Genomic DNA, 14,853 nt, shown 5'->3' with positions numbered 1-14,853 from the left:
TAGAGATATGTATTACACTTAGCGATATGTATTACTGTGTCTGCAGACGACTAAGCATTAGAACTGCTTGCTTTTTGAGGTAGAAGCTCAGTGTTGTTTTCATTCATTTCAGTTTGATCCTTTATATTCATTTGACTTTGAAATCCCCATTTCAATCCAAATTCTGCATTAAGAGAACAGCCTGGCAGTAGTAGAGGCTTCAGGCTATTATCATGGAAAACATGTTGATTTGAGACACACACCATGCATGGGGTCTGGAAAAATCCTTAGATCTTTGAATGTTCTTTCAGGAGAATTTGGAGACATGAGTCAGAGTCAAAACAGTGACGATGCTGTTTATTATATATTCAACTGTTACAATTTCATCAACTCATAATCAAAATTGAAGACACTGTCAATGAAGAGTAATTGGGTAGAAATTAAAACAGATTTTTTTTTTGATTAAGCACAAAACCTTTTTTGAAGCATTTGCTATCACTTGATGAAGGAGACCTCCAATTGAAACTGTGGCTGGGTATCGGCCTAATCAAGGAGTCTGAGAGCTGAGGTGTAACACCCTAATCAGCTATCTGACTGGTGGAGCCAATGGGGCCAGGTGAAAGTGGGAGGATGAAGACAAGACATCAAAGGATCATTTATCATACAGATTAATGGGATTAACACCAATCAGGGGATCAACACGATACACACCATGTTATACTGTATTAAACAAAGACTCGTTCTGTTCTTCTCCTTGAGCATTGTGAAAGAGAATGCATCTGTTGGCCCACATTGACTGAACATCTGTTAGCGTTTGGCATTTGGCACCTATAAGGGGTATTTTGATTTGGAATCCACCTCTTAATCTGTCTTGAATCAAATTGGAATCTTCAACTTCAACTTCAGATCTATAACCCTCCCTGATATACAAATACTCTAATAGGGTTTATTAAACATTCGACTCTTTCCCTCTGTGTCAAGAAAATAGAAGCTACGGGATTCGGAGGGCTGTCCTGAGAGGCCTCAGCCTGACCATTTGGTGGCGTGTTGAATAGACACAGAGGTGCTGGTCCCCTCAGGGAGGGGGTTCCGCCCCCATGCTGATCCTGTTTATGTGGGGACAGGTTTTGTTTTAAGTTGAGGTGCTAAACACCTCACCCCCCCCTGAGATAAAAGATGATTAATGCCTTTGAATGAGAGCAGCTTAATGGCTCAAGCCTACTTAAGCACTTCATTAAGACGAGGATGGGCTCTGGTCAAACACACTAACCACTGGGATCCCCTAGCAGAAACAAGCTGAGGTGAAAACTTGATACTTTGGAGATTGCCTTTGATGTGACCCCCGCCTAAAACTCCAGCCCCACAGGGGCATTCAGCATGGAAATTTGATTAGTTCTCCCTTTTTAACTTCTGAACCACTTGGGAGCCTTGTTCCCCAGTGACTTGTGTGACCAAAGTGATCCCATATAAATATCAGAGGGGGCTGAGAGCAGAGGGACACTCGGGTTCTGGCAGCTGTTCTGTGACTAGGAGTATTTGCCATGGATATACTGCAGCCTTCCCTACTACTCATTCTGTGGACCCTCCATCAAGCCTGTAAGTAGTGGTTGTCTTTCTCTATTTCCCCTAGCTCACTAACGTACAGTCATGGTTATTGACTGACTGGTGGGATATAATCCCCTTTGATAATGCAGGATAACAGGAAGTAAAAAAGGGTGCTAAACTGGGGACAACAGTTACGATGTGATGTGTAGCTAGCTAATATTGATATTGCTTTTTGTAATTTACTTTATTCGAAATCACATGTTTGTGATGTGTTTTTAAGAGGGAGATCAAAGTTGTTTACCAATTCAAACAACCATCTTAATGCATATGTGTTATTTGTAAACATAGGTCTCTTCAAAATGCTGTATTTTGGGATGCAATGTGACCAAGAATGATGTTATGTTTTAGTAAGGGGACTTTGATAAGGGATCAGTGCTTTGGCAGATTATCCACTGCTTCTGTCACCTTGTGGATTAGGGTATTGATGTGTGTGTGTTTGTGTTTCTGTCTTCCAGTGGCCGCAGTGTTGAACAAACATGTGGAGCACAGAAACCTGTTCACACAGAGGGCCTGCTGCAAACGACAGAGCCATTTTGTTTACATTGGTCAAGGTAAAGGATCTGTCAACGTTGAAGTATTATCATGACTTTGATATGCTTTTCTGATTCAATCCAATTCACTTTTATTCCCTATTCAACGTCATTGTGTTATCATAATTGCCATAGGCTTATCTAAATTTGGCACTAGAATAATAGTACGGCACAAAGGTCTAATCTATTTATACTACCTATTTTAATGTATCATTTTCCAAGATAAGTGTCACGGTGGAGACACTTATGGTCTCCACGGTGGTCTTATGAATGACATTAAATGTATGATACTATTATTTCATATGAAATCATTATTTACATTTTATCCTCAGACATTTCAGGCAGCCCTATAAGTGTGGACGTGGGACGGTGCAGGTCACACTGTGGGGGTGCACCCAAGACTTCACTTGACTCTGCAGGGCTGCAGGAATACTCCAAACACTCATCAATGCTGGAATACCTCAGGAGCAAAAAAGTAAGTGTGTGGGTCAATGTAGTTCCCCAAACCACCACAAGAGAGAGCTCTAACTTAACGCTCTAACTAAGGGCGTAGATAGGGAGGAAAGAAAACGTAGGCCAACTAAAAAATATATATTTCATAAACAAGAAAAATAACAGCATAATATGTCATCTATATCGAAGTCTATTCTACAATAGTGATCACTGACTTGTGGCTATCAAATATTATTATCATACTCATTATAATATAATTATTATGATATTATGACTAACTAACCCTACTGAAAACCAACAGTCTAGAAACTTGTCCTGACATGTTTTATCTGACAACACTATTCCCCCTACAAAAGGTGAGGCTGCGCGAACCTGCGTCTCCAGACAGTACAGCGAGTGCCATCCCGTCCTGCGGAGTGACCCAGGTCTGTGAGCCGACCGGAGTGCGCGTGGACCGGGTGTTGTTATTCGAGGGTCCGCGGGAGGTGGAGGTCATCGTGGACTGCCACTGCGAAACGACACTGACGCAATGTGTGCGTGTCCCCGCGCTGAAGACCTACTTCTTTGAAACCCCGTATGAGACCGTTATCGACGCTGGAGGATGTTCGGCCGCAAAGGGCTCTCCGGGTGTGTAGGCCTTACTCTACGAATATTATACAACGAGAATGAGCCTGGCCAGATACATTGAGATTATTATTGTATTTTTTTCAATGTTTTAGCACCAATCTAATAGGCCCAACAATTCTGCACCCATTCTCACAATCAAAAAGCCTATCAAGCCATCACAACAAAAAAATATAATTCAATTGTATCACTCTGCAACCACACTCATCCTTCATTGCACTTTTACATTGATGAAGGTCAATAACACTAGCATAGTCTTCACATTCTTCTGTTTTTATTTTATTATTAGGCCTATTATTATTATTATTATTATTATTTATTTATTTTTTTACAAATAACACATTTACAAAGCACACAGAGTAGTAGGGTAGTAGTCTATCAAGACTGAACACATGCAAGAGTTGATTATGACACAGTGTCATCAGTATGTTACTTTTGAAAAGACACATTATAATAACATTTCCTATTTTTCATTCCCAGACGGATTTTCCTGCGTCCCCACTAAGTTTGACTCAGCCCTGGTAGAGACTCCTAACAAAGTGGACTTGGTCCAGACGGTGGAGGCCTGTGAGCTGAAGGAGAGCTGCTACAGGGTTCCATTTTTTGAGTATTATTATGAAAGGGTCTACGATGCTGATGGAGTCAAAGAGGAGAAACTGAAGGTGAGTTACACTCATATGACTCAGATGTCTACTATAGAGCATAATTTTCATCGAGACAATAATTACTAAGTTGTCTAAACATTTTTAAAAAGGCATTCCTGGGTCTAATTGACTTTACCATTTTGATTGTATATTCACATCCCTTGACACCCATCTATTCTGGTAATCGAGTACAGAGGAAATTAGTGATTCTAGCTGGGTGTCAGACTCAGTAATGAGGCATCTCTATTTGTCAGACCTATGTGGAAGTCAAAGCTTGATCCATTTCCCCCCCGAACATCCAATCCACTCCCCGGTGTTTGGCACCGCACATGCAGATGTACTGGAGGTGTGAACGTCTTCAGGATGTCTGGGTTATCTGCTTTGTAGTGTTCTCTTTATACACATATTCCAACACACAGGAAGATGTTCAGTGTCTTTGTGGTACGATGAATTCGGATAATCTGTGACATTGGGTAATGTGGGACACATAACCTCCAATGTGTTCTAACAAATTGTCAACAGGACTTGTACTAATAGGTTTAGCATGGATGTCATGTGACAAAAATGTCATCGTAGATTTAGTTAGAACAGGAAATAAACACACTGGAGCTTAGGTGTCCCACATTACCAAATGTCCCAGATAACCCAAATTCATCCTACCAAAAAGACACTGAACATCTTCCTGTGTGTCGGAATATGTGTATCACCTTGGCTTTGAGATATCTATAGAGGTGTTTCTTCACATTTTCTGCATAGAAGAAACAAAAACTATAACTTCCTCATAGTTAGTTTTTGTATTTCCCATAAGGAGAAGCATTACTTAGAAGAACACATTAGATAACCTGATGAAGGGTTTCACCTAACTCTCTACATTAGTACTTATTTTATGAAGTTTTAAGCAGTACTGTGAATGTATGACGGAAATCAATTAGATTAAAGAAACAAAAGTATGTTTCTTTAATCTAAACTGTCTGCCATCCCTTTCAATGAAGGTGTGAGGAGAGCAAACACAAATGGTCACTGCAGGTGTCAAATCAAAGCACTTAACATGCTAAGTACTTAGATCCCCCTAGAGCCTCCGTCCCCCTGAGCGGCCAGGCCAATATTTGCAGCCTGATGCCTGGTGAGCTGATTGCCTTGTCTCTGTGTTGCTAATTTTCCACAGGAAATAGATGTGGGCAGATGTTTGGGAGGCTGCACCACAGGAAACCGATGCCTTCTTAGGTAAGCATGAACACATCAGCTGTTGCTGTTACCCCAGTAGCACCCTAGTCCTCTATCCATTACTTGGATAACAACTGCCTGTTAACTCTAACACCTGGGGACACAAGGCAACATAAAGTTTGGTTGTAGTTTAAAGGGGCCACGTGGGATTGGTACATCGATTTCTAGACTTTTAAATGAAATGATTATTGAATAATATAACTTGTAAATTGCTCACGAAATTAGTTCAACTGTCTTACCCAATCAGGGAGGTATTCCATCAATGTTGCTAAAGTAAGTAAGTAAGTAAGTAAGTAAGTAAAGCTTTATTTATATAGCGCCTTTCGTACATGAAATGCAACTCAAAGCGCTTTACAACAGTAAAGGAAAATCCAGGCTTATTATGATACATTTCACAAGAGTTATCATTTTGATAAGTCTTCATTTTGATAAGTCTCAAGATTTGCAAGATTTATCAAAGAAGAGTCTTGAGATTTATAAAAAAAGAAGCCTATGGAATACACCCCAGAACCCACAATATAAGCTTGTTTTACTCCATTGTTTGTAAACAATATAGTAAAACACACACTGTATAGCTTCACAACTATTATTCAACAACTATTATGATCTCATGTATGGTCAGTCCTTACATGCATAGCTCTGTCTATGCTTATTTCTCGAGCCCCAGCCTAATGTTTACCAAAACAGTGGTGAGGAGACTGCTTTGCTGTTGTTTGAATTCCAGATTGACTCTTTAAACATGACTTGTTTGACTAATTGAAAGTCCAACACTCCATTTTCCATTGTTTTCACTTTATTTGGATGTATACATGCATATTGTAGCAATATCTGGGCTATAATATCTAATTGTTAGATGAATAGGCCTACAGTATACAACTCTATACTGTTAGAGTTATACTGTAGTTATACTGAGTCTGTAATTAGTTCATGATAACATTGTATTAACATGTGTTTTAGATATAAATCAATGCTTTGTCCCCCAAGTGTTTTGCACATAGTTAAAACATATTTTTCTGTTTTTAAGGAGTCCCTCGGATGCAGAAATATGTCATTTGTGGGCTGAGAGACCAACCAACACATGTGTTCCTGAAGAGTATGAAAGCCACATGTTCCGCAACCAGCATGGACAGATTCGCACCATTCTTTCCATCACCTCCTGCCTGTGCCAGTCCTGAACATAGCGCCCTCCATTGGATTCTAAACAGACTAACATCCCCCAAAACTCTTTGAGACATGAACTCAATGGTTGCAGAGGACACCAGTTCCCCTACCAACATTGTAATGATGTATTTTCAATGTAACAATTTACTTAAGTAAGTATTGTAATATATGTAATATATGTATAAAATAATTTTGTAAATAAAATTTATCTTAAATAATAGAAGGCATAATGGCCCATGTCCATAATTACTGATATGAATAAAACGTGTAAAAATGTGTAGGCTATCTGTGCCAAAATAGCAATAAGGCTCCTTATATACAAATGATGGTGACTTCTAAATGAAATTAACTATAGGCCTCCAAAATAAATTGGCTTGAAATTAGATGCATTCAAATTGACCAATACAACCAGATGGGCATACTATCTTTACAATTATTTTGAAAGGGCACACATGTGTGTATTGGTTGATTGCTCCTCCTTTTTATATATACTTGTAAAACAAAAATTGGTGTTTTGATGTGGGCTACACGTGTGGCCCTGGTTCTTTGAAGAGAATTTATGATTTAGAGGTAAAGTGTCATGTTGTAAAGATGCGTCAGAAAATCTTTTGAAACTCCGTTTAAGATGTTGCATGGATTGAGATTCTTTAAAGTTAATGTACTGCTTGCTGCCACCCAAGTTGTGAATTTGTGACTACAAAGTACCAAATTCTTAATCCTCGAGAACATATGATTTATCTCAATTGGTTAAAAGTCGCGCGTAATAAAAGCCGCGCGTAATGATCAAAGACACCAATTGACCAAATGGCACACCGTCGTGCGTCGCCAGACCTTATGTTCTTTAGAACTTGAACGGCCTTACTCAGTGACAATGCTTACCCATAATACACATTATGCGCATTTACATAACTGGAATTGGTATTCTATATTCAAAATGTAATTCCGATAGTGTAGCTGAACCCCATGTGTAAATGCAGGGAAAGTAGGCAGTCTAAACGACAATATGCTGAACGCGAGAGACATAATTGTTCCAATTAGCATCTGAAATAGTGATGTTATTTAGTAACAAACTGTGTAGACGGGTTACAATATTTGATAAGACCAATCGTAACGGATATAAAATCCGTGCAATGCGTATTAGACGTATCAAACCTGCAAACTGCGACACTTTAAATGAATGTGCAATAACACTATGTGCAATATGACAACCCTCGGGTACATAAGGTTCAGAGATAGGAAATGTTAGGATATTTATAGCATAGCATAGAGTACAGCACAGTGTTTTTTTTGTATAGTATAGTATAGTGGATAGTGTACATAGCCTTTATTTATGTAAACCAGCTCTTTTCTCTTCTTGTTTTTAGTTTTTTTTCCTAGCACCAGGGGAGCCCCCCCTCCCAAATTTCGTTGTATGGTACCTGTACTGTATTAATGACAATAAAAAATAAAGACCATTAATCTTTTAAGAACTATCCTATTCCTTGATTAAAAACCAAGCCTAATTTGTATTAATGAATATGCATATTACGAGATGTGTTCTTTGGTTGAAACTGCAAATCAAAATGGGTTTGAGGACCAACATAGTTGAAGCTGTATTTGACCAGGTGTGACGTTACTGATTAAAATGGAAACGAAGTGTAGGCCTACACCTCCAAATAGGAGGTATTCCCTCTGTGTTTGTCGTTGTCATTGTCATTCCTGTAAGACATTATCCCCATTTGTCTAAATTAATGGATCCATTTGACCTCCTACGGTGAGTAAACTTCCTCAGCTGAGCAGTCGACAGTGAACTTTCCAAATGTACTTATCATTTTCCTTCAAATTAAATACTAAACAAGTTCCATAAGGCCACGGTGATGTCTTATATTGATGTCTTCTATAAATAACTATTTTCCAAAGAAGACACAAGTCGTTTATTTGCGCCCTTGTTGTCAGACGTTGAGGGGTACTATCGAGTTCACACCTTCCTAACACCACCATTAGCCTCCCTTTACATTCGCTGATTGTTGATTTGCATTTGCGACTAAATTGCATCTTTTATTGCTGTTGTCCGTTGGTTTAGAGACACCGTTAGCCAATGCTGGAGCATTTGATATAAAACGTCCTGCTTCCAGAGCTTTGCAGTCACTCTTAACTCAGAGCTCCGACTGCTTTAGGAACTGATGCAAAAAGGAACCAACAATGCGCCTCCTTCATTCTGAGATGTTACCTGTTGCGATGATCATTGCCACTGTAGTGGGCATTGCTGCTGCAAGGCCACCACCACCACTGAATAATTATTTTAAAAAGCACTTTTCCCTGGAGAACGAATCTGGAGAAGTGAGATCGGCTGCTATTAAAAGACTCTTGGAGGTTTTCGGAATGGAAGATCCTCCTCTCACTCGAGGCGACAAGCAACCACCGCAGTACATGCTTGATCTGTACAACACTGTCGCAGATGTGGACGGCGTCACCAAGGATCCTTATCTTCTCGAGGGGAATACAGTTCGCAGTTTCTTCGACAAATGTAAGATATATTGTTAATGCATTGCACATTCAATTAGATTTGCTTTTAAGACTGCAGTCTCATGGCACCTGCCACTCCGTCTTTTTGTCGGCTGTTTGTTCAATGTGCAAGTTCCAAATAAATAGGTTGCATATACGGACCCATACACACCCAAGTTGTTTAGTATAGGCCTATACTCCAATGTAAACGTTTGCTTCGTTCTCCACTAATATATTGCTTTTCCTCTCCAGTGCACAGTGAACAAGTCGAGTTCCTGTTCAATTTATCCACGGTTGCCAGAAGTGAGAAAGTTCTAACTGCTGAACTCCATCTCTTCAAGTTGCGACCTCAGGCTTCCACGTCATTCAACAGACATCATTTCTGTCAGGTAATTGATACTTCCATGTAATCCATGTAATACATGCAGATACCCAACTGAAATGTAAATCCACCAACTCTTCCAAAGCAAGCAATGTTTATAATAAATACAATTTCTACCAACAGGTCAGTGTCTATCAGCTTCTTGATAGCACCAAAATGAACATTACTGAGGGAAAGAAGCTACTGTCTTCTCGTCTGATCCCTGTTCACTCTACTGGCTGGGAGGTTTTCACTATTACTCAAGCTGTAAGTATCCAAAGGAACCAAATACTATATCGGTCCTTACGACTTACTTAATGTATCTGTATGCATTATAATTGAGTATATTCCTAACCAGCATGTACCATTTCTTATAAAGGTGCGCTCTTGGATGTCAGATGAAGGTAGCAACTTGGGACTGCTGGTTACAGTCACGTCCCTGGGAGGAAGCCAGATGGATACGAAAGTGGTGCGTTTTGCTTCAGGCCGCAACCACCACAAGAGCAAGCAGCCCATGCTGGTCCTCTTCACTGATGATGGCCGCCGTTCAGCCTCTCTGGAGAACACACTCAAAGGTAAGACACTTACTGTATTACTTATGTATTATTACTGTATAACTAATTACTAGGCTATAGATTTTCCTTTTTAATGACACCAGATCGACGTATCTTCATACGATTTGTCTTCATGTGGGTTATTCAATTGAACTAGTACCATGTTAGTACCATGTTTAGTACCATGTTAGTACCATGTTAGTACCATGTTTAGTACCGTGTTAGTACCATGTTTAGTACCATGTGCCATGTTTCCTAATCAATACCTCCTTCCACAACCAGACCCTAACGATACCCCAGCAACCCCCAGCCTGCCCCAGCTCCCCATAAAAGCGGCCACCCGCCGCAGCGCCCGTTCCCTAGACTACGGAGAGGACGAGGGCGAGAGGATGTCCTGCCAACGCCAGCCCCTCTACGTAGACTTTGAGGAGATCGGCTGGTCGGGGTGGATCGTGTCTCCGCGCGGTTACAACGCCTACCACTGCAAGGGCTCCTGTCCATTCCCCCTGGGCCAGAACATGAGGCCGACCAACCACGCCACCGTACAGTCCATCATCAACGCCCTGAAGCTCACCAAGGGGATAGACATGCCCTGTTGCGTCCCCGACAAGCTCTTCTCCATAAACCTGTTGTACTTTGACGACGACGAGAATGTGGTGTTGAAGCAGTATGATGATATGGTGGCAGGGAGCTGTGGGTGCCACTGAGAAGGTCTTTATATATGGGGGGGCGACGACGACAGTGTACACACCCAGTACAGTGTTTGACCGTACAGCTGTGAATAAGTTAGTCCAATGTAAAATAGCATTAGGTTGATGGGTTTTCAATTGGATGGGTGCAGACAGGCCTTCATGTAAGTGTTTCTGAGTGCTGTGTACATCACTGGCTTACAGCAAAGAACAAAAGGAGTGTCCATAAGTTTAGTCCATACCCTTTCACCCTCAGTGATAAGAACTATAAGAACTAGGAATGTGGTGTTGTAATATATGTATATAGGTACAAATTATAATATATGACAGGGCATGATTTTAAATGCTGTGAAAGATGTAAATGTGTATATTATATGTTTCTTGTTAGTGAACTATTTAAAGGTAATAAATGTTGAGAAAATTGACCTTCATGGCTTTTCTTTACACTCACTTTTTAAATTTGTCATACATTTACATACAGATGATAAATGTTTCATCCTGCTCTCAAGCAAGCATATTGTACTTTGAGTACACACAATCACGTTGCCTACGCAAATAAAAAGAACGACATTTAAAACAATTAAAGTAAACACAAAATAAACAAAGAAATAAACATGAACACCGTTTTACAAGAGACCACTGAACGAGTTAAACTCATTAGAAATGACAGTAGGCTACTGCATTTGCTGTACGAGTTTCAGAAAGAGCTCTCGGTATTGTGATGATGGTGAAAGGGTCTGTCGTTGTGTCTGTGCTGGGGAGGTTTCCCCCTCCCCTCTAGGTCTGAGTTGCCCTCTGCAGTCCCAGTGCTCTGGAGCTGGTGCCGGGATAGGTGCTCCACTATGCCCACACCTATGGAGTCCCCTAGCACGTTGGTGCAAGTCCTCAAACGGTCCCTGTGGAAATATGAAATATGAAAGACTTATGAGGGTACACACACACACATACACTCACACACACGATAAGGTCAAGATACTTACAGGAACCAGTCCACGGCAATGATCAGTGTGATGTCTTCCGTGGGCAGTCCAACAGAGGTCAGTACTATCACCATGGTTACCAGACCAGCCTGAGGGATAGCTGCAGCACTGATGCTGGCAGCAGTTGCAGTGATACTGGGAGGGGGGATAGTTTTTTCAATATGAAGAACATGGGCGTTTTTTTGTATAGGATCATGTTTTTGAGTGACAGAAGGTTCCGCATCTTACCTAATCGTGATGATCTGGCCGAGGTTGAGGTCCATGTTATTGGCCTGTGCTATGAAGACAACGGCCACAGCTTCATAGAGCGCCGTGCCATCCATGTTGATGGTGGCACCTACAAGCAACATGAAGCGTGTCACACGCTTGTCCATGCCATTGTTCTCCTCTAGGCAGCGGAAGGTGATAGGTAGGGAGGCAGAGCTTCAAGACATACATTCCTAATTAATAACACTGTAATAGCAACAACAACAACAACAACAATTAATCAATTATTACTGAGACGACCGACCCAGTGTAGTCTTCGATTACAGGCAATATCCAACAACTAACGGCTGAAACACGCAGCGTGTGTGCGTGGTGGAACCGCTGCAGCTCTCACGCTTGCAGCCTCCATACTGGCTGCGTGTCTGCTGCAGCTCTGACTTAAAGAATAACGAGGGTCCTAATCTCTAGATGGTGTGCCACGGCAGCCAGCGTGAGACACGCTTGAGGCGTGCTGTATGGCTGGCTCTAACCCATTAACATGGGCGTCGATAGGAAACACACACGAAACACACACGTGCTGCTGAGTTTGACACTTGCGGGGGTGTTCGAGCCGTAAAGCAGATATTCAATCCCTGCGGATAGTGGCCAACATGTACTGGATGCTGTTCAATGAATTTGCACATTTGCAATATTCCATCGAATCAAATCCAATGCATGCTGTAGCTGTCCGGTCTGGATTGACACAGTAGTGTTCTAACAGTCCAGCTCACCTGGATGAGGTCCCCAGGGCTGTGAGGAGGGCCTGGAGGAGCCCACCTATGAACAGATAGGGGTTCTTGCGTGTGGCTATGAAGTAGAGCAGCGGCAGGACCAGCAGACTGTGGATGAGCAGGCCCGTTATCACACACATAGTGTACATGCCCAGCTGGCGACCCATCTTCCCCACGTCCCTCATCTCCGCCATCTTCCCAGCGATCAGGAAGAGGATTCCCACCGGAGCATACCTGTGGGTGGGAGAAGACGGATGAGAGAGGAGACGGAGCGGTGAGTGGAGAGACTCGAAAGGTAAAGGGAAATAGGTAGCTGGATGGCTAGCTGATGTTAAAACAACGTGTCCATTTCGCCTTTCAAATGTCAACACTGAAGGAATGATGGTCACATCGAGCATGCATTAGTTTGCACTGGATACAATAAGAACGGTCTTGAATTAAGCAGGCTAGGAGATAGAATGGAGCGTATTAGCGTAACAGTATTACTCACCAGCTAATGATGCTGACCAGGCGCATGATGGCCTTGTTTAGGCAGTCAAAGAAGTCCCTCAGCGGTTGGCCTTGTTTCTTCATGCTGCCTAAGACCAGGCCAAAGCTGATGGAGAAGACCACGAGGCCCAAGGCATTGACCCCATCATGGGAGCCTGCTACGGGCACCATCTCATACATAGGGTCTTCAATACTGCTGGTTTGGCCAGGTGATGTTGTAAGGGTTCCATTGGTCTCAGTAAGATTTGCAATACTGGTGTTGCTCCTCTGGTAGACTCTCTTGGAGTAACGTGTTTTATACTTAACAGGTGGAGATAAAGGCCAATGTTGAAGTTATTTGCCATGGTAACACTCGAGTTGCTCTTATGCCTTTGTAAGATTGAAGTAGACAAACAGAAGGATGGATGACCTCACCTGTTTGAAAGAGGCCTCTACCAAATTCGAAGGAAGCATGTTTCTAGAAGACAAACAGACCATATTTTGTTCAGCGACACAGACAATAACCACCCTACAAGGTGGACTTGGGGCGTTTTCACTCAAAACACATGCTTTAAAAAGCCTAACAGTTCTTCACCTGATAAGGTCCATGAAGGCGTCCGGAGTGTGCACAGCCTGAATGCTGCCACTAGAGGGCACTGAGGCATCCCTGGGGCCATTCCCTGGCTGAAGGATGACTACTATGAGAATACCAGTGAAGACAGCTATGACGGTGGTCACCAGGTAGTAAACAATGGCCTGCATGCCCATCCTTCCCGAGGCCTTACTGTCCAGAGAGGAGATCCCTGAAGGACAACGAGAAGGAAAGTTGTTTTTCTTTTGTCTTACATAAGCTGTATATGTATATCTTCACTACTGTTGTATCTTCGTTTCTGTAAAAAATGGGTAACAATAGTGCTCGCAATAAAAGGAATGGTTTGGATCCCGTGAAATATAGCAAGAAGTGTTCATAGTGTCCATGGCAGCATCTCTTCCTTACCTGTGACTAGACTAGACACGATGAGAGGCAGCACCAGCGTCTGCAGCATCCTCATCAGCAGCTCTCCAGGGAACGACAGGTACCTGATATCCCTGGCTGTCATCTTACTGGACTGCAGAGCGAGGCCCAGCACGAACCCTTGAAAAGACGTGTAGGATTAACACACTTTAAAGTCATAGCCTACCCCCATCAAGTATTGACCTGCTTATCATCAAGACTTCTACAAGAGTTGCTGACTTCTACAAGAGAGAAGGGCTAGGGGTTTCAAAGAAAGACTAATAGAGAATTGTGAGCTCAGTTATAGGTCATACGTTTGAGCTCAGTTTTGGAGTATTACACTTGCCTGTTATCATTGCAGCCACAGTGAGGAGCACAAAGGCGTTCCTCCTGAGAATGGTGACAGCACAGGCACAGCTCTGGGTCCGGTGGCCAGGGGACCTTAGTGTTTGTGTGGCTCTCGGGGACTGCTGGACACCCCCATTCTCAGCCTCCTCAGCTGACATGCTGTTAGAGCTGGGAGGCATCTCAGTCTTAATCAGCTCCTGTGACTGAAAAACAGCTGACAATGTTTTACATTTCTTACTATCCAGCCGTAATACTGTTATTTACTACTGGGTTGTGTATATTATCTATATTTTCAATAGAACATGAAAATGTATGTTTCTTTGAGGAGCCAAATGTCTTGACAATGCTATATACACATTCATGTTAGTTATACATCTGTGCCTTAGAATGTTGTCATATTTGAAAGCATTCTCAACAATCAATTGAAGAGTGCAGTTAGACGTTCAATTCTGTAAATGAAGAATAACAAAAGTTCCAGTTTACAGACAAATAAACAAACAAACAAAACATACGGTAATGTTGGGCAAAACAAGTGACAATCTTCTGTACCAATGTTCTACTAGTAAAGTTTATGCATTTATGATGTGGTCTACACTTACATAGAAAAACAACGAACGAAAAGATCAACGAGTTAAGAATGGAAATTAAGAACTAATAATAATTTACCTCACATACAAATATTCCAGTTGTCTTTTCCGTTGTTCCTTCGACAGTGCATTAGATCGCCATGTTGACATAAAATAATCTATACGTTTTGCCGCTTCTCTATATGGGCGTA

General features: G+C 41.8%; 3 protein-coding genes across 3 annotated transcripts; 2 read left to right on the top strand and 1 right to left on the bottom strand.

The window, feature by feature from the left end:
• Positions 1-1,520: 1,520 nt before the first annotated feature.
• On the top strand, positions 1,521-5,063 carry pnhd (pinhead; the record flags this gene model as incomplete). The annotated part of the gene is made up of 6 exons (XM_080546996.1): positions 1,521-1,575; positions 2,040-2,135; positions 2,534-2,589; positions 2,924-3,194; positions 3,672-3,853; positions 5,001-5,063. 6 exons carry the CDS (start codon positions 1,521-1,523, stop codon positions 5,061-5,063), a joined length of 723 nt encoding a protein of 240 aa, XP_080403122.1.
• A 3,374-nt stretch (positions 5,064-8,437) lies between these two features.
• admp (anti-dorsalizing morphogenic protein) lies at positions 8,438-10,326 on the top strand (the record flags this gene model as incomplete). The annotated part of the gene is made up of 5 exons (XM_080546995.1): positions 8,438-8,726; positions 8,957-9,093; positions 9,210-9,332; positions 9,445-9,640; positions 9,902-10,326. The coding sequence occupies 5 exons, from the start codon at positions 8,438-8,440 to the stop codon at positions 10,324-10,326; spliced, it is 1,170 nt and encodes a 389-aa protein (XP_080403121.1).
• A 679-nt stretch (positions 10,327-11,005) lies between these two features.
• On the bottom strand, positions 11,006-14,233 carry LOC308172083 (excitatory amino acid transporter 1-like; the record flags this gene model as incomplete). The annotated part of the gene is made up of 9 exons (XM_080546994.1): positions 11,006-11,204; positions 11,289-11,423; positions 11,517-11,711; positions 12,266-12,499; positions 12,756-13,054; positions 13,169-13,211; positions 13,329-13,536; positions 13,731-13,868; positions 14,074-14,233. 9 exons carry the CDS (start codon positions 14,231-14,233, stop codon positions 11,006-11,008), a joined length of 1,611 nt encoding a protein of 536 aa, XP_080403120.1.
• Positions 14,234-14,853: the final 620 nt, after the last annotated feature.

This window comes from Nansenia antarctica, assembly GCF_963989245.1.
Source record: "Nansenia antarctica genome assembly, chromosome: 16".
Taxonomy (NCBI): domain Eukaryota; kingdom Metazoa; phylum Chordata; class Actinopteri; order Argentiniformes; family Microstomatidae; genus Nansenia; species Nansenia antarctica.
The sequence above is the reverse complement of the archived record's forward strand: the minus strand, read 5'-3'. Positions and strand labels throughout refer to the sequence as shown.